Source organism: Carassius gibelio, chromosome B4 (genome assembly GCF_023724105.1).
Source record: "Carassius gibelio isolate Cgi1373 ecotype wild population from Czech Republic chromosome B4, carGib1.2-hapl.c, whole genome shotgun sequence".
NCBI lineage: Eukaryota > Metazoa > Chordata > Actinopteri > Cypriniformes > Cyprinidae > Carassius > Carassius gibelio.
In genome coordinates, this window is record NC_068399.1 from 14,839,587 (window position 1) to 14,858,975 (window position 19,389).

General features: G+C 37.8%; 1 protein-coding gene across 11 annotated transcripts in view; it reads right to left on the minus strand.

Annotated features, from left to right (window-relative positions):
* Positions 1–1,557: 1,557 nt before the first annotated feature.
* Positions 1,558–19,389, minus strand: part of LOC127956183 (neuron navigator 3) — a 293,499-nt gene continuing 275,667 nt past the window's right edge. For 2 of the 11 annotated variants that reach the window (XM_052553948.1, XM_052553946.1), the window contains 16 exons: positions 18,906–19,017; positions 18,696–18,817; positions 16,223–16,246; positions 15,263–15,438; positions 13,960–14,113; positions 12,738–12,924; positions 10,184–10,281; positions 10,000–10,095; positions 9,747–9,915; positions 9,430–9,665; positions 9,059–9,213; positions 8,865–8,936; positions 8,505–8,701; positions 8,305–8,423; positions 8,005–8,208; positions 1,558–4,695 (listed from right to left, as the gene is read on the minus strand). In XM_052553948.1, the coding sequence (XP_052409908.1) occupies positions 4,576–4,695; positions 8,005–8,208; positions 8,305–8,423; positions 8,505–8,701; positions 8,865–8,936; positions 9,059–9,213; positions 9,430–9,665; positions 9,747–9,915; positions 10,000–10,095; positions 10,184–10,281; positions 12,738–12,924; positions 13,960–14,113; positions 15,263–15,438; positions 16,223–16,246; positions 18,696–18,817; positions 18,906–19,017 (2,241 nt within the window). In that variant the 3' untranslated portion in view covers positions 1,558–4,575. Of the gene's footprint in view, positions 4,696–8,004; positions 8,209–8,304; positions 8,424–8,504; positions 8,702–8,864; positions 8,937–9,058; positions 9,217–9,429; positions 9,666–9,746; positions 9,916–9,999; positions 10,096–10,183; positions 10,282–12,737; positions 12,925–13,959; positions 14,114–14,885; positions 14,973–15,262; positions 15,439–16,222; positions 16,247–17,777; positions 17,799–18,695; positions 18,818–18,905; positions 19,018–19,389 lie in introns of all 11 variants that reach the window. The other 9 variants (XM_052553950.1, XM_052553951.1, XM_052553941.1 and 6 more) reach the window with 8 other exon arrangements.

The window sequence follows — 19,389 nt, forward strand, 5'->3', positions numbered from 1 at the left end:
TTACGGTAAACAGGTGAAATGTTCTCACTAATCAAATCACCTCATATCATCAATATAGCGACGAGTTTTAATCTACTGCAAATCCTTCATCTGCCGGAGGGGACAAATCCACTGACGTCTTTCGTGAACCAGAGAGAATGATTCACTGTGAGGTCGTCTCTTTTCCCAGCACTCCGAGACACAATGTTCCAGCCTCATTTCCATTACACTGCCAACTCATGCAGATCAATAATTAGCTATTATGAAATTAGGCACTGATAAGCCATTTATTTATCTGACAAGTGCAAGCCCAGAGAGATTGAAGCTCAGGGTGATGCTGGGAAAGGAACGGAGAGCCATCAATCAGCCCTGTACACAGATACACTTTCACGGTTTTCATCACTTCTTCAGCAGTGTACAATCCGGAAAGTAAGCGGACACCTTCCTCTTGGCTTAGACATTTTATCTACTTGCTTGTTTGTACTGATGTCAGAGTACACTCGGGGAAAAAAGAGGGAAAAATAAAAAAATTGCTGCAACTTACCTTTAATCAATCCAAGATGGATGATGATAGATAATGTTTCTTCATGGGAAAAGATTTGGAGAAATTTAGCATTACATCACTTGCCAACCGATGGATCCAGTACAGTGAGAATAAAAGTATATAGATACACAATATAACACACATGAACACAAAATGTTTAAAGGCTTATATACATGAAATAGTTTAGTATTAGATGGTGTTTATTGTATATTGTTAATATTTAAGAATTCTATATACAAATATAATAATGCTTATGCATGTCACTTAGTAAATTAAACAAACAGGCAGTTCTGAGACACCTTATTCCAGTTGATATTTAAGGTCACTGTTTGGGTTTCTGGGAAAAAGCCACACGTTTAATTAAAGGACACCTGATTGAATAAAGTGTGGTGGTAATGCACACTTTTAAGGACAAACCTATAGACAACATCTTTGTTAGCACTTATATAATGCAGTCCTGTCAGACTACAGATCACTCAGAGGTCAATCATGCCAGCATGATTTCCACAGATCATCTGAAACATTTATTGATTGTTTGGTTCATTCACAGCAACCATGCATAGTAATGCAACACAAAGAATGCAAAAGAGTCTAAAGTGCGTGTCCAATGGAGACTTGACTATATGATTTATTAATTGCGGTGACTGAGCTGTAGGTCACATCACATGCAGTACATCTGGATTACATTCACACACATTGATCCTTTATAGAATGTACATTCCATAAAGAATATTCTGTGAAGGCTGAAATGTAATTACATATTCTATTAAGACAGTATTCAACTTCATAAGCATGGCAACCTGAAAAAGTAAGACCTTTTTGAAGATAACCTAAAAATGTGTTTATTTTTAAATATTGCTTTCTTGATGCATGCATTTGGGTTATTGCAAATCAGACATCCTGAAACCTCAGCTCATCATGAGTCTAAAGCGAGGTACTCGCGTCTAACACACTGTAATGAATTCAGAAGAAGATGAAGTCACAGCGCAGACGTGATGCTATTACTTCCAGAAGCACAAGAGGGCACAACAAGGTTCATGAGTGAATCATTTATTGGTAAAACTGAACCGAATAGTACTTTGCCACACAAAATATGACATACACACAAAACATAGATTAAAAAAAAAAGAAAAGACAAAACATATTTATAAAAGCATGTTGATAAATATATAAATAATAAATCAACACTCAATGCCCAGGTGACACCAAATACCATTTATTAGGGCTTTACAAAGACTACAAAATCCCCCAGATGAATTAAATTGTGGTCTCTTTCTATTTACATGATATGTTACTTACAAATGTACAAAATATAAAACATCTACCAACAAATGTTCCGCCTGAAAAGAAACATTTTTTTCAAAGTAGTTCGATGTTACGCGCTCACCGAAAAATGTGTTTGCAATAACATGAAGAAACTGAAAAAAAAAAAAAAACTGGATTTCTGATGTACCATGGACAATCACTATTTGTGTTTGAGGTTAGGGACCGGTAGGCAGTTGGAAACCTTTACTGCACTTCTTAGAAATGTTTCTGTCGAGTAGTTTTTACACTGAACATGGTTGACAAGCAAAGCATCAGGCACGGAGTCACAGAGTTTGGAGGTTAATACATAGCACCGCTGTAGTGCCGAGGAATTAAAAAGAAGCAGTTTCCTGAATCAACAAAAAGGTAGATCGGAAAGACTCGAAGGTTAAAGCCTGTAAAACTGTGGCAGTGAGGATGACTTACTTTGAGAAGTAGTTTGAGTCAGAAGGTGAAGCTGGATGTGGTAAAGGCCTGATCGGATAAGACGCAGAGCTTTTCAATGATTCACCTTTAGCACCTTGTATGAAACACCTTGTATCTTCCTGACCATTTACATCAAGCAAGCAGAGATTCATTTACTGTAAACATGTGCAAACTCGTAAAATATAATCCAATGAAAAGTCTCACAGTAAACTGGGATTCATTTTTACTTAATTGTAAGTGATTTTCAGTGGCCCTAAGAAGTATTCAGACACTTTAGTCAAACTTGAATACTGCTGGATTGCATTAGATAGCAAAACACCAAATCAAGTCGCATCTTGACAAATGATGTTAAACCTTCAACTAACTTTGTTTTTTTTGTCTCCTGTTGATTTAGTGGTTGAGCAAAGTAACAACAGGTGCAGTTCTTCTATGTCTGATGATCAGAAAGTGTCCTCTAATACTTTTTGTATTCATTTTGAACACTGTAATGCTTCATTATTTTAAAAACATCACACATTTTGTGAAAATATAGCTTGCAAAATTCATGCCGCTTGATTTGATTTTGTTATTTTGTTATTTAGTGCAATGCTACACACGAGTAAAAAAATCCTATGAAATCAAAATGAAGAGGCTTTTTGTCTGCCTATTAGTTTTGAGGTCATTTATAAGCTGTTGTACTCTTAAAATTACTCTTGAAATACTTTAAGCTGATATACACTTTTAAAATGTACAGTATTTATCTTTCATAAACATATTTGCATTTAAGGATGCATACACATTTCATTCCAATCTTTAGAATGGCTATCTTTTTACGGCAGTCGGGTTCTGCAATAAAACATTCATGGGGTCTTTAAGTGAGGTTTACGTCCAAAAGGACCAGTGTCTCTGAAAGCTGCAGGACAGGAAGTGTAACAGTGTTATGCAGGATTAGATACGGTTGGGGCTCTGATGCATTGTGGAGATAAAACAGTGAATCGCTTTGAATGATTTTACGCCCTTAACACTAAGGTTTTCTGAAATTGAAAAACACTTCACCTCTCACTGTACAGTTTAGAGCTCTGTATAATAAGCAGTCAATACAAGACATATACAGTTTGGACAGGTTGCTGGTTTGCTTTTTTTTTTCTTTTTTTCTCTGTAAATCACAAGAGCGTAATGCTAGTCTAGAAGAGCAGAAACGCAATACCGACCGGGCAGAGTGCATCTTTAAGAGGCTGTGCAAGACTTGGATATTTACAATCACCTTTTCAACTGTGCAAAACCCATGTAGCAAACGAAAGAAAGGATGAATGAACGTCGACTACACAAACACTGGCGCACGGGAGAGTAAAACGTTTCCGTGTGCAAGCACACACATATAGCAAAGTAAAAACCGCATGCTAGCGAAGCGACGAGTCGGATTTGTGCTCTCGTTTCAAGTGATCCCAGCTCAACTGGGATTACATAAAGATCTTTTTTTTTTTTTACTTTTATACATTTGGACCTTTTTCAATGCCATGTTTTACACTAATTGTAACAAAAATAAAATATGTGGACGTGGCATATTTCGGAAAATGTCCGATCGGTTCTGTCCTGCCCCATCATTTCTGCGAAAAAGGACAGTGGCACCACATTTAAATGTCTTCAGAGCTCAGCACAGATAAGGCAGCAAGAAAGCACCATTTTCTGGTCTTTTTCACAAAGCTGGTACACTCTCCTACAAGCGGTTGCCTCGTAGCTGCGGAGAGGAGAAAGAACTACGCACACAGCTGTGGGGTCCAACGAAAGACTAGTGCATGGAACGGTGTGGTGCAGGGGTGCTGTAGGTCACTATACGCTTGGCAGTGAAACGAGTGGTGGAGGTTTGCGAATTTGCGTATGATTTCACAGTAGCGGTAATGACGGTAATTGCACGTTTGTGCTTGTTGGCTAGAGCCGTTTCATGAATGGTGCTGGCGAGATAAGTGTAAGCCGCGAGTTGGTTTTGGCACCACGGCAGCACCAGTTTATCAACTGAGGTCAGAATTCAGAATGTTGCCCTTTAGGTTTTTGCACCTCAGTGAATTTAAAAGAAACACTTGCCTCTGTAAACATGTTTAACTAACAGATCACCTCCGACAAATTCCAGTTGTTGTGTTTTTTTTTTCTTTTCTTTATTATGTGGGCACACACACTTTTCGCCAGTGTTGTGTGTGCCACAAGCACCTTTTCATTCCCCATATCCTGGACTCTGCATCGTTTTACCACTGGAGGCATCAGGCGTTTCATAAGCACAAGTCCTGTGGGCCCTTTGCTCTGCTTTTAGACCAATCAGAAGACGACTTCTTCTGATGGGGCGGGGCTTAGAGGGCAGACTCCAGTGAGGAGTCCAGCAGGTCGTCGTGGTGACTGGCGCTGTCGCTGTCACAGCTCTGGGCACTGGAGTAGTTAGCAGCTTCCTGTAGCCTCATTAGCATATTCATCTAACGGACAGAGAAGGAAAAATATATAAGAAGACGTTACTCAAAAGAGCATGCAGTCAGGGTTACAACTAACAAATGTACGGAATTAAGTTACTTTTCCAGCGTAAGAAGCGTATGTTATGCATTAAATGTAATTTCCAGTACGTAACAGACCTCTCTATTTATTTACTTACAAGTAGAATTTAGAAAGTAATTAGTCTCCTAGATCACTAGATCATCGTAAACACTGCAATTAAAGAATTTAGCAAAATATTTTAAACAATGAATAGACTTGTTATATTGTTCTGGAAAAAAACATAGGCTGAAAGAAAATGGAAACAGGAGTAGCCAGAATCTTCAGATATAGTCACAATAGCACATTTTCAACAGAATTTCACCGGCAAAAAAGGTCAATTGTCTATTGTTAAAGGGTTAGTTCACCCAAAAATGAAAATGCTGTCATTAATTACTCACCACATGTCGTTCCAAACCCGTCAGACCTTCGTTCATCTTCGAAACACAAACTGAGATATTTTTGATGAATTCCAAGCTCTCTCTGACCCTCCAAAGAGAGCAAGGGTCCAAACACGATCAAGGCTCAGAAACATAGCAAGGAGATTGTTAAAATAGTCCATGTGACATCAGAGAGTCAACCGTTATTTTACCAAGCAAAGTGAATATTTTTTGTGAACATAGAAAACAAAAATAACAACTTTATTCAACAATTCATCTCCTCCGCATCACCCTATAGCGCCATTTTGGAGAGTATCACAACGTAAACAGCATCTGCTGTTCTGTGTCAGTAGCAACGTACGCAAATACGTTGTTTATGTTCAGATCAAAATGTAAACAACGTATCTGTGTACATAAGTTGTTTAGGTATGTGATACTCTCCAAAACGCCGCTATAGGGAGATGCAGAGGAGAGAAATTGTTAAATAAAGTTATTATTTTTGTTTTCTTTGCGCACAAAAAGTATTCTTGTAGCTTCGTAAAATTACGGTTGATCTACTGAAGTCACGTGGAGGGTCAGAGCTGTCTAGAGCTCGGAATTCATCAAAAATATCTTAATTTGTGTTCTAAAGATTAACGAAGGTCTGACGGGTTTGGAACGACATGAGGTTAATTCATGACAGAATTTTGAGTTTAGGGTGGACTAACCCTTTAATAGTGTAGCAATGTACTGTATGAAGCAAAGCAGACACAGAAGTCACTTTCAAACCTGTGTGTTTTTTTTCCCTATTGCAAAATTCACATTTGCATATATTTGTATTGATGAAATTAAATTAATGCCTGCAAAATTGGCCAGATAATTCAAAATGTGACCACCTTTCACACGTTCCACAAAGAGTAACATTAAATGTTTTTGAACTAATGTTTTTGATAAGGGCAAATGCAGTATAACACGTTACTTTGAAATTTAACATTCCCCAATAATACTCTGCTAATCAAACACACAACACACTGCTTTAGTTGTACAACACATGAACTCACACATCCACGCTAGTGATGTTCAAAAACACAGCCACAAAGCTCAAAACTAACGGTGTTTACAAAAACTCACACATAAATTCACATCAATGGCTATCTAAACACCAGCTCAACACATCTGGAATGTGAATATAAAGTGTAACTAACAGACAAACACTGGATCATCAAACACAGACAGATGAAATGTTTGTACCTCAACATTCACACAAAGAGACACTACAACATTAAAATCCTTTAATCTATAAACACAAGCACTATCAGACTCAATTAGATCAAACTAATCACTGATATTTAAACAAACAACAGCGGTTCTGTCACCTTATAATCTCTGAACGTCTGTTCTCAGAAGAAAAAAAAAAGAAATGAGAGGAGACAGCAAGATGAGACAGCGCACCAATGTTTGTTTAAAACATGTTTTTTTGTTTAAAAATATGTTCCATATACCTCAGGAAGCCAAAGTTATTATTATCATATTATTCCAATATTAATAATTAACACTATTAGATATTTGTACAACATAAAACTGTGCTGAGAACAGTGTTTTTGACACTGGGCCTTATTTGTGAAAAAGATATCAGAACAAATTTCTATGTACAAGTCCATTCTCATGTAAACTGCAATTTCACTGAATGCAACAAGTTGCATGATTAACAAGTTATGATTTACAAAGACATTTGTTCTGAACACGTGTCATGATTCATGAATAAGTCCCACTGCTTGTCCTTAATATCTAAGTGGTGCCACCTAGAGGACATTAATATCATAGCGTTCATTTTCAGACTTATAGTACAGTGATGTCCACAGGAGGGTAGGAGAGAGCTCGACTCTTTGACTCTCTCTCTCTCTCTCTCTCTCTCTCTCTGACAGACAGATTATCTGAGCCCCTGGTCTTTATTGTCCATTGACATGGTAGAAAAATACCCTATGTGAGATTTAGATCTAGATAACACTGTGTAGACTTCACAGTTTCTATGAAATATTTTCTTATTCTCTGAAATATTGCCCATGTTTCACCTTGCTGCTCTGGGCAGTTTCTAGTCTATATAGAAAAAGAGCTGGTTATCTGGCAGGACAAAATGTAGCACAGTATCTTTTAGTATCTTATAACATACAGTATACACTACCGTTAAAAGTTTGGGATAAATAAGAAATTAATGATTTTATTCAACAAGGAGACATTAAACCGATCAAACGTTACAGTTAGGACATGTATAATATTACAAAATATGTATTTAGAATAAATACTTTTCTTCTGAGCTTCCTAATCATCCTGAAAAACGGTTCCCACAAAACTTAAGGCAGCACAACTGTTTTCAATACTACTACTAATAATGAATGAAGGATTCTTAAGCAGCAAATAAGCAGATCAGAATGATTTCTTAAGAAAGAGTTAATGCTACTGAAAATTCAGCTTTGCTATCACAAGAATAAACCACATATGAAAAATACACTAAAAATGAAATTTGACACTTGAAATGAATAATATTCCATAATATTGCTATATTTTGGATTCAACCCCAAACTTTAGAACAGTAGTGTATTATCAAAATGAACTATGGGTAACACTTTAGTATAGGGTTCAATTCACACTAATAGCTAGTTGCTTATTAGCATGTCTATTATTAACATATTGGCTGTTTATTAGTGTTTATGAAGTACATATAATGCATTACATCCATAATCCTACCCAATACCCTAAACTTAACAACTACCTTATAAACTATTAATAAGCAGCAAATAAGGAGTTGAGGCAAAAGTCATAGTTAATGGTTAGTTAATAGTGAGAATTGGACCCTAAAATAAAGTGTGACCGAACTATGTTTTCTGAAGCTATCTTTACCAGTGGGTCTCCCTCTGTGTCGCTCTGAGATACTTGTTTGGAGGCGGCTCCGTCTTTAGAGGAGCTGTAGCCATCATAGCCCACGTCCTCTGGCCGCAGCTGCAGCAGTGACTGGCCTTCATGCTGCAGGGAGGCGGAGCTCCAGGGGTAGGTGTCAATCACCCATTTGGACGGGTCCTCCCATGCCGCCCTCTTACCATACAGCTGGAACAATGAGCCAAGCAGATAAAGACAAGTTTTAGCTACAAACTGTGAGAAAAATATATATATATGCATGAGTGTGTGTGGCTGCATGTGTACCTGCAGTCCTTCTCGTACTGCTTCCAGCAGATACGGCACCAGAGAATAGTTCCACAGGTCAGTAAACCACACACGTGAGCCGCCAGCGTCCATCGGACAGGACAGAAACAGCCGAGGACCTGGGAGTGACAGATTAAATATCTCGCCTCTGCTCTGTGAATAAACAGATCAAATGCGGATCATGCGTTGTTGTGTATTACCGATGGTGACGTCTGAGGAGCTGTGAGCCTCTAAGAAGGAATTGAGGTGTTGCCAGGTTTTAGGAATCCAGTCGATGATCTTGATGAGGTCGTTACTGCGCATGTTTTTATCAATCTCCGTTTCGATCAGCTTTCTTCTCAGGAATCGGCCCAGGAAGCCCTTCACTGGCTCAGTGTGATTGGCACACAGCACCCACCTGAGGGACACAAGGTCTGATATTACACTGAGAACACGACTGGAAAGATTTATGTACTGTACGGGTTTCTATGTTATTGACAAATGTCAAATATGATCATTTATGGCCCCCGTGTGGCAAGAGGCTGTAATAACAATCATCAGATCCTATCCGAGCACCATACCTGAAGTTGTGATGCAGCTCCAGGTTTGGAGATGAGGACACACCCTGGTTCATAGTTCCTATGACATAAGGGCTGTGAAAGGGACAGTTGCACGTTATTAGATGTAATCCATTTATATTTGATCGGTTTGATAGACAAGAATATACACACAGCTAAATAAATATGTATAAATGTATAATAAGAGGAATATTCACCATTTGTGATATTTGCAGTTGAGGAATCCATTAAAGATGTCACTAAGGGAGCCAATGTGATGGAGGTTATCGAGAATAACTACAGAGGGCAGCTCGATCTCACACTCCTCTGTGTTGCACTGTTCAGCCAGGCTTGAAAGGTACTGCCGAAGATCCTGCTTAAAGCAAAGCAAAAACACATTAAGTGTTAAAGTCTGCAGAAGCCCTAGTAAAATACTATTATATAACATATATCACAGCAACATTGATGGATGGACTAAGATTAAGGTGGTTCAACCAATGGCAGATGGGGAAAATATGGACAAACTTCATTAAAACACTTATTTAGCAATTTTCTCTATTTATTTATTCGGAGTCCTGGAAATATGTACCTTGCTGGATTTCTGGTCCACGTTGAAGCTAGCCAGGTTCGTGTCAGTCACCTCTTGACCAGTCTTGGAGATGATGTAGTAAGCTAGTTTAGTGGCTAGGAAGGATTTACCGGTTCCACTGGGACCAGACAGGATGATTCTACGGTGCTCCATCAGCAGGTTTAAGTAGCGTTGAATGATGGGTTTAGGAATCAGCGTGTCAAACACCAGGTCATCAATGCTACCCTCCTTCACGCCTACATAAACAAAACGACACTTGCGTCAAATCTTGTGCGTCTCTTTTATAAAGCCTCCAAGAACCTTCTGAGGCTTCTCACCTTTGAGACTGACTGTGATGACGTTGTTGTCGCCCACAAGATATCCACACGGCAAGAGTTCAGGAACCTCGAAAGCATGAGATCGGATCACATCCCCCATCCTGTAGCACACTATACTGTCCGAATTCAGGCCCAAACTGGTCAATGGATCCACGCGGAACACATACTCCTAAACCCAAGCAAATTAATCTGTAAGATTTCCAATATGGCACTTGAAATATACCTCTAATTTAGCAAGAGGCTAAACTGGCACCTTAAACAAGCGCCGTATTACGCCGTCCAAAACATCCCACTTAGTCTTGCCGCTGACGCCAATGGAGCCAATCAGATACTCCTTCTTCTGCATCGCCTAAAATGATGAGAGGATATAAAAAGGTGTTGTTCATGTCAAAAATAGCTACTGTAATTTAAACAGACTAGTTAAAGTCACTCTGTACCTTGGTTTTGTTGGAGTCGCTGTTGATGGTGACCACTATACGGACACTTCTGCCCTCTTTGCGTAGATTGCCCTCGTAGCCATCATCCAGCAGAATATCTGTGCACACAAACGCAAACTTTAAACTCACTCTGTGACAAAAATATCAAAGCCTGAACAACTCAAAAGACTTAATGAATCATTAACTGTGGGGGAGAAGAACTGTTTTCAGCAACGAAGACACTAATGTTAAGCTTTGACTGTAGTTAAATGCCGACTGCTTTAAGATTTGCTGTCTGCGGGGTTGAGCTGTTTGGTTTTAACAGGGCTTTGAATACAGGAAGAAGGCTTGTTAGTGGAGGAGTGCGGCTTTGATGGGCATTGAACGAAGAGCTTGTGAATGGGCGGGAGGGAGGTGCTTTGTATTCGTCTGGCACGCTTTTCTGCAGAGGGGTGATAACGTCCTTCCACCGCACGCCTGCCCACGCTCTAGTGCTCCTCCACACATCTCTCCATCAATTAAGCAGCCCCAAGTCCTGAGAGAGCTCAGAAGTCACTACTTTTAATTAGAACAGAGCGCAGACGAGTCTCCGCCAACCTGTCCCGAGACGTGTGCCACAGGCCCGGCGTTCAAATCCTCCCTTACAGAAAAGAGGCCATTTCACTCTTCGCTGCGTTCATTCTCTTCCTGCGCAGCTGTGAAATGGTCTTCCCCATGCCAGAGTTTTAATCAGCGCCACAGTAGAATCATCAATAATACAGCCGTATGCAAATCTACTCTGCGGTCCGTGGGACCGTGATCACTGGTGGAAAACAAAATCATCAGTTCGAAAAAGTCTACACGGACAGTTATGACGAGAAGATTATATGTATCAGGTTTGCTTGCAGTGCTTTTAATAGTGACCTTATATGCCAAATAGAATCAAGTCTCACAAGGAATCACTAATGCAGCGCTGTTTATTATGTATCAACAAAACATTTGAGTCATAAACTTTGCTTGGTTGGATCTCTGTCTGCTTTTCCGTTTCTGCTACTAGACTTGCACCCTGAGACAACTTGGAATTACACAAGCTTCGGTCTGGATCCAACACTTATGAAGATCTGAGATGATGCTAACCCTGGAACAAACTAGAAAACTACAAAATTGTGTTTAAAGCTGCAGTCAGTAACTTTTGACGCTCTAGCGGTTAATAAACAGAACTGCTTTCGTCTTGCGGAAGAACATCGTAGCCGGAACTACTTCTCTCTGTTTATGTCTATGAAGAATCACAAAGGTACTGGGTTACTCTGCCGCGGTACCCCCAAAGCAATCTAAAATAGTCCGAATATAAACACTTATTATAGCTGCACCCTAGTGATTTAGGACAAGCTAAAAACATGGTTTGGAAAATGGATTCATGGTTTACTCGCTTATTATATAAATTTTTCTACATTTTGAACACAAACAAAGTTACGGAGCGCAGCTCTGATTGGTTGGTTCTTACCGGGAGCGGATGAATTTCTGCAAATGGCAATAGGAGCACTGGGAGGAGCCAGAGGAGCTTGATTTTTTCACAGATTATCTGTCTCATATTCTACTGTCAGGACATAATGACAGGTTTAACAAATATGTAAAAAATACATTTTTACAAAAGTTACCTACTGCAGCTCGCAAGGTTTTATAACAACATATAATCATTGCAGTTAATAGTTTTCACCGTCTGTTTGATCACGTGTAATTTGGAACTAACTTACTCCGAAATATAATGTATAAACGTACGATTTTCTGTAAAGTTGCTTTACAACAATTTGCATCATGAAAAGCTCTTTAAAAGAAAACTTAAATTGAACTGAATTTAAAACAGCCATTTTTATGGCTCACGTATAATAATTAAGGCTAATCTGGCCTTTACACCAGATTTCAATTTTATTTTATTTTTTTAAATATGAGCCCATGTAAATTGTCAATGCCATGATGCTACTTACAGATGGTTGCAAGGATATTGCTCTATGCTTTGTAAGGTGTTCTGAGATGTGGTTATAGGGTGATTTTAACCCTCTGGAGTCTAAGGGTATTTTTGGGGCCTGGAAAAGTTTTGTCATGCCCTGACATTTGTGCTTTTTTTCAGTTTCTTATAAATATCTAAATTGATAGATGGTTGCTTATTGGTCCATATTCAAATAGTCCAATCCCAAATCTCTATGATATTTAGATTAATAGATAGGGCCCCATTAATGTAGTAAACCTATGGGATTTTGTCAATGATTTTATCATCCAGCACTAACAATCAAGATTTGTTTCTTTTTTACTGTTACTGTTTTAACTGTTATCCTGTACTTTTTTTTTTGCATAATATGAGGTATTCGCTTTTATACTGCAAATGCCCATGTTGCATAATGTATATACTATTATATCTGACCATTTGTAATTGTAGGAAAAAAATGCTTAAGTAATTGATGTTCTTTAAAAATGCCATCATTTCGGAATTCTAGCGGCGATAAAAACATCTGCAGAACATCCCAGGGCTTTACAGGATCCTCCAAAACAAGGCCATACTTCATATAGGAATTGTTAGACCCAAATAACTAAGTCTAACCTGACATTATGGTGTCTGTGATGTTGAGGTTGTTCAGCGACAGCCCCAGAGATTGCCGTGAGGATGAGGAGGATGTGCTGGAGGTTTCTGAAGGGGGACGGGCTGTTTTAGCAGGGGTGGCAGCAGGTGTGGTGTTGCCGCTGGACTTCAGTCTGTCGTTCTCAGCCTTCAGCAGCTCAATCTCATTCTGCATGCAAAAAAAAAAAAAAATTCAACAATACAGTGACAGTTTTGACAAATGTATGCATATATCCCTAACTGAACAGAACCACACATTCAATTCACGCACAATATTAGGTGACAAAAATATAAATAAATTCACTAATCCACATTTGGTAACGTTAAGTAAATGTCCCCGCAGACTTTCCCCCTTGCTTAAGACTTGCTTTCTGTTGGTTAAGTTTTTGAACACTCTCAATGACTGTGAGAAGTTAGTTTAAAGATTTCTTTAATCTTTAGATTAGTCTTGCGTTTCAGGCTCTGCAAACTGGTGCTAAGGGAGCTCAGATAGATACTTCAAAAGTATGAACAAACTCCGTCTGGTTTTTTCATCTTGAAATTAGATTAGTTTAGCACTTTTATCAACAGTTTCTCTGATCTCAGTCGTTCAATCACTCTGTTACAACTTTAAATTATGTGGTCTGACTGTGTAGCACAATGTAAAACAAGTATTTGCCAGAAAACTGTCTCTTAAACAACTAACTCTCTCTGGGTCTCTCTGGTTGATCATAATAGTGTGCTTTGCCATAATATTAAAACACAAATATTCACGTATTATTATTATTATTATATCCACAACTGTTAAAGGTTGAACAAAATTAATGAATACCTTTATTCAGCTAGGACACATTAAAGTGACAGTAAAGAGATTTATAATTTTACAAATAAATGCTGTTCTTTTGAACATGAAAGTATCCTAAAAATTCATCATGGTTTTAACACTAAAGACTGGAGCAACGGCTGCTGACAGTTTAGCATTTCCATCACAGGAAAGTTAAAATATACTGAAATAGAGAACACTGATTTAAAAAAAAATTTATATTCCCGAAAAAATAAATCCTTGATAATCATGAGAGAATTAAATGTTATACTTGGATTTCCATAGATCACTGCATTGCACAAAAACACTGTATAAGAGTTCACAAGGCATTGTTATAATGTTACAGCACTGTATACGCGGGTATGTGTGTGTGTGTGTGTGTGTGTGTGTGTGTGTGTGTACCTGCATGCGGTTCATGGCTTCTCGTATCTGGTCAAGGTGGTGGGCGGAGCTTAACGCCTCCAGCCTGATATCAGTCAGCTTCAGCTCCTTCTCTCTCAGCTCGTTCTTCAGCTGAAGGATGATCTCTGCCTCGGCCTCTGTACATTCACACAGTCTGCACAAACACACACCGCACAGGGAGGAGGGCGTCACAACACTGTTACACATCCAAGAGAGCTACGAAACACAGGCGGGTTTAATGCACAACACACTCCTGGAGTATTAAACCAGAATATTTATGTACACAAACACTTTGATGCACACATGTTCACACTCTGGGCTTTGTGTGTTATATTTGTGAGTTGTGTGTGCTGCATTCCATTCAAAGTTGGACATAGTTCTTGATATTTCTGAAACACTGTTCAAAGTTTGAAAGTAAATGTTTAGCATTAACTGTGTAGTTTTCCTCGGGTGCCACCATTTTCAACTGACATCATACATCTCCATATGAAAACATGTTTGAAATCCAGACTATCTGGCTTTTCCAGATAGGAAATTCCAACATTTTGAGTTAAATAGAATGCAGCTTTAGAGATTGCGTACATTAATGACAAAAACAGGAAGTGGAAATCCTTCATGTTGTCCAGTATTAAGCATAGGCAAATTATTAGTTAAAGCACCATGTATTAAATACAGTTTTAATGTAGTAACTTTTCAATCTCTGATTTTATTACCATTACACGAGTCTGACTATATTTATTTAGTTTTTACAAAAATGTTCTAATAAAATTACACTTTTAAATGAGTACATTTCCCATTACAGTTTAAATTCAAATTAGTTTGCTCATGTGAAATGTGCCTGAAATATAGGGGAAGGGATATCTTTTGTTAATTTTAGTCACTGCACACTCTCAACCCTTCCCAGCATGCCACACGCTGCCTGTTACCGAGATCTGTGCTTGTAGACCACATGACCGTTTGACTTTTTCTTTGGCATCCAAATGGGGGAGGACTTGCTATCGCAAAAACACTTTCTAAAGACACATGACATTGAGGAACAGGGACAGAATACAGATATGATTAAGGGAAAGGGTGAAATATGAATATGATTATCAAAAAAGAAAGAAAGCAAAAGTTAAAATACGTAAAAAATATATATATTTAGCAATAAAATCACTGAACAATACAACAAGTGGAAGTTACTGATGAAGAATAATGATGATTTATTGGATGTGTTGTGGTCCTTTATGTAATAGAAATGAAATGTGTAAATGTTTATGCATGTATCTGTCTATGTACTGTATGTGTGCGTGTCTGTACTCACTCAGTGGTGGAGGGGGAAGAGCGCAGTGGTTGGGTGGTGCTGGTCTGTCTGTTGGCGTGTTGTAGTTTGGGTGAAGAAGGGAGGGAGGAGTCAGTCATCTCTTCAATCTCATCGTGAGACGACTGGGGCTTGTTGCTCTTTTTCTTGCTGAAGGCCTGCTTGAAGGAGCTCCGCAACTGGAAGTAAACAACACAAATCAACACAATTAATATAGCCAGGCAACATTTGCTTGTTTCAAGCTATTCTGTGGTCAAAAAATGGATTCAAAAGATTCATAGCTCGGGGGAATTATGTATCTGTATTACCTCTGGATATTTCAGTGACAAGTTATATCAAATTTCATTAATACTATTAAAGGAATAATCTGGCTCAATCGCACAGAAAATTAACGTACCTTACAATTAATCAACAAGGTGTGTACTGAAATGCACTTACAATGAAAATTATACAGCATACAAGCTTTCCATTGTAAGGGCGTTACTGTAAACATATATTTTATTTTTACAAGTATGATTTTCCTTGGTTTTATGTAGCCCAAAATATTCCTGTAGCCCAAAATATTCCTTTAGCCTTTTTTTCCATATTTATATATATATGTATATATATATATACACATACACTTACAGAATTGTCCTTACAATCCAGAATTAAATACTGAATTGCATTAAAAAGTTGTATAAAGTGTTACTGTTTAGATGAACATATCACAGTTTAAGATAAAGGTTAAAAATAGGCTTGATTGCAGCATTTGGGAAGGGGAGATAAGGTTTTGCTGGTATAATTCACTGAGCAGAACTAATTAAGCAGCAGAAACATACTGGCAGTCAGTGGGACTGGGGATGCTGGTGGCATGCACATGTTTCTGGAAACACTTAGGATTTGGCGGGGAGGGGGAAGTTAATGGGGGTAAGGTTATCAGAGGCAATCGGCCGCAGTGATGCGGGACGTGGAAACACTGACCTGGGCGGGGATGGAATCAGCCACCTAAGGACAAAACACATTCACTGTTACCATTGACTGAAACACGCACCGCTGGACCAGTATATTCAGACACAGCGGCATCATTTGTTCTTTGTATGTTTGATTCGTTCTGAATGACTTAAGGCTGTGTCTGTCTGCATGGAACTAGATCATTTCACATAACAGCATTCCACATGATTTTTTTTTTCTCAGCTAATATCAAATTCCATATTTTTATGTATATATGTATGTATGCATGTGTTTTTTAAAAATTGTATTTAAATGTATTTTTATGTTTTTAATTAAACATTTTATTTTTATTTTGTTCATATACACAAAATTAATTTATATTACATATTAAATATTAATTAATTTACTTATTTATATTTATTTTATATGTATTTGTATGTGTTTTGAATTAAACATTTTCTTCTTTTTCATGTACACACAAATAACATTTTACTTATTAATTAATTTTTAATTAAAACTATAATATATTATATATTTTTTAAATAAATCTGAAGGGATGTAAGATATAGTTATAATGAGGTTTACTGAAATATCCGTGTACTAAAAAAGTATTTTTATATGTTAGAACAAATATATAATATATATATTTTTTCTTTTTATACAATAAACACATTTAATTCATGACATTAAGACATTTATATTTATCATATATATTAATTAAAATATATAGTACACACAAAAAATGTAAACAATCATGGAACATAGAGTGAAGTGACAGTGCAAGAATAGTGTATAAGATTTTATTTTTCGATTTTATCTAGATTTAGAAAACAACTGATTTTTATTTCATTAAATATTTCCATATATGAATATTAAGTGATTTTTTCATAAGCTAGTCCTGTCAGTCTCTCCTTATTGCTAAGCCCCGCTGTGAATATATTGTTTTGCAACCCTTGTCTCACTCACTTCCTCTTTAGTTTGCTCTCTCACTGTCTTTCACCTTTGAGCAGCATTTCCAGAGCCTTTGAATCCAGAGACCACACTGCCTCAAATTATGCAGATGAATAATTAATAGGCGCATAAATAAAGAGGTGATTTGTATTTATGAGCTCAGTTTGAGCTCTGCTCTCATTACAAGAGTCCAGGGCAGCTCGAGGAAAAGTAGCCATAACTGCTGCAAACAATGCCAATGTTATTTTTCAAACAGCTGTTTACCTCAAGTGCTCTTAACTTAATGCACACCCTAAATGAGAATAAACAACAACCCCCTGGCATTAGGAGATAATAAATCTGTGAAACAACGGCGAACTACAACAGCGGACTAGAAGTAAAACATGCACAATTGCATCTTAACAACATAAATATATCATCATTAATGACTGCAGTCTGAAACTTGAGCAGAAAGATGTTCTTAATTAGTGCATTCCTCAAAATAAGATATAAAGATTGGTTTTCTAAAGGGTAAGCACTGAAGGGTGAGGAAGTTTAGGGGTTTGAAGGGCCAGTGATGGGAAAAAAGTGGCAAGAGCATGTCGGATCCTCCATAAGGGCATGCAGGAGAGTTTGAGGGGTGTGTTATAGTCACCTTGTGTCCTCTATCCTTGCCCTGGCGGTGTGGTGAGAAAGTGAGAGAGGGGGCGAGAAAGAGGGAGAGACAGCCGGAAGGGGGTGAAATGACAGAAATGTTTGTGTACGCGTACTTCATGTTCCCAAAGTCGAAAATGAGTGAGAGTAAACGCCACTACTAGAATGATGACTGAATTAATATCACTTCATAGTAAGATAATTTGATAAATGCCTTATAATATTATCTTGTTTAGTTTTTGCAATGCAGGTCAGCGTTGCAAAAGCAGTTGCTAAATACCTAAAATGCATTAATATATAGACATAGCTTACAACGCCATAACTGAGATGGCTTTCCATAGATTGGGGAAATGTATTTGGACACTTACTGTAAGTTGCATTAAAAAATGCATGAACAACATTACATAATAACGAAATGTGTAAATTATTACATAATTAAAATATGAAAGAAAATAGTGATTCTTTTACAGACAAGAAAATCACATTTTATGTAAAACTAGATTTGTTTAATATATATTTGAATATTAAATCATATTTAATATATAAGCCAAAAATACAGTCCTGTGATCTTTAAATATAAATCATTCAATATCTGTTTAAAATTAAGTTATGGAAAATTTCTGCTTATAAAACCTTAAAGGTCACTAAAATAACCTGGACAAAACAACGCAGGAAATTTAGTTTTGAGTGAAGTTCTAACACATTTAATTCAATATGCTACTTAGTATGATATTTTGTTGTAGTGACATCAATACATATATTTTTTTAATCTTATGTGTCCGCATAATTTTGAGGGCACTGAAGTTCATCAAATTCTTTTTTTTTATGTATTCTGTGCTCTTTCATCCGAGTTGTAGTCATCATTCTAAATGTGGACGAGCCTTGTGGTGTGATGATGAAGCTTTGTGCAATGACTCACCCAGCTTTTCTTCTTTTTCTTCTTGTCATCTGCATCTTTAGTGCTACCCATACTGGAGTGGCTGGCTGCACTGTTAATACTGGACATACTTTCTGACGAGTGCTGACGACGGATCCTCAGGTCTGTAAAACACACACAAAGGTCAATTTGTATTTATTTATTAATGTAAACCAGAAAGTTCTGACAGATTTCAATGTACACGAGCAGCACCTTTATGAACGTGATCGGGGCCATTGAGGGCCACTTGAATGGCCGTCTGAGCATCTGTGTTCTGAGCTTTCAATGCCTCAATGGTCTCTCTTAACTCTGCAAGCTCGGATTCCTACAGCACAATCACACATACACAGCTACATTATGCATCATATGCACAATAATATTTGTGATGCCAGCAAACATTGCTAATTAAAATATCACATCAGCTTAACTCCGGAATCACTAGACAGGAAGCGAGCCACATGGCACTTTCAGTTTTTGACCCTACTACACAAACTCTTTTGTATGCAAAATGCAAACTCCCCCTCGTACCACCAGCTGTCTTATTCCTCTATCAGATGTTTCCTGCCAAAAAAAGCACATGTGGAGATAAGCTCCCCGCTGATCTGAGGAACCGAGCATGTGTTGCGAGCTCACAACCCTTCTTTCCACCACCACTTGGTCTCTGTATATGCAGAGTTTAGGATTTTACAGCCTGTGA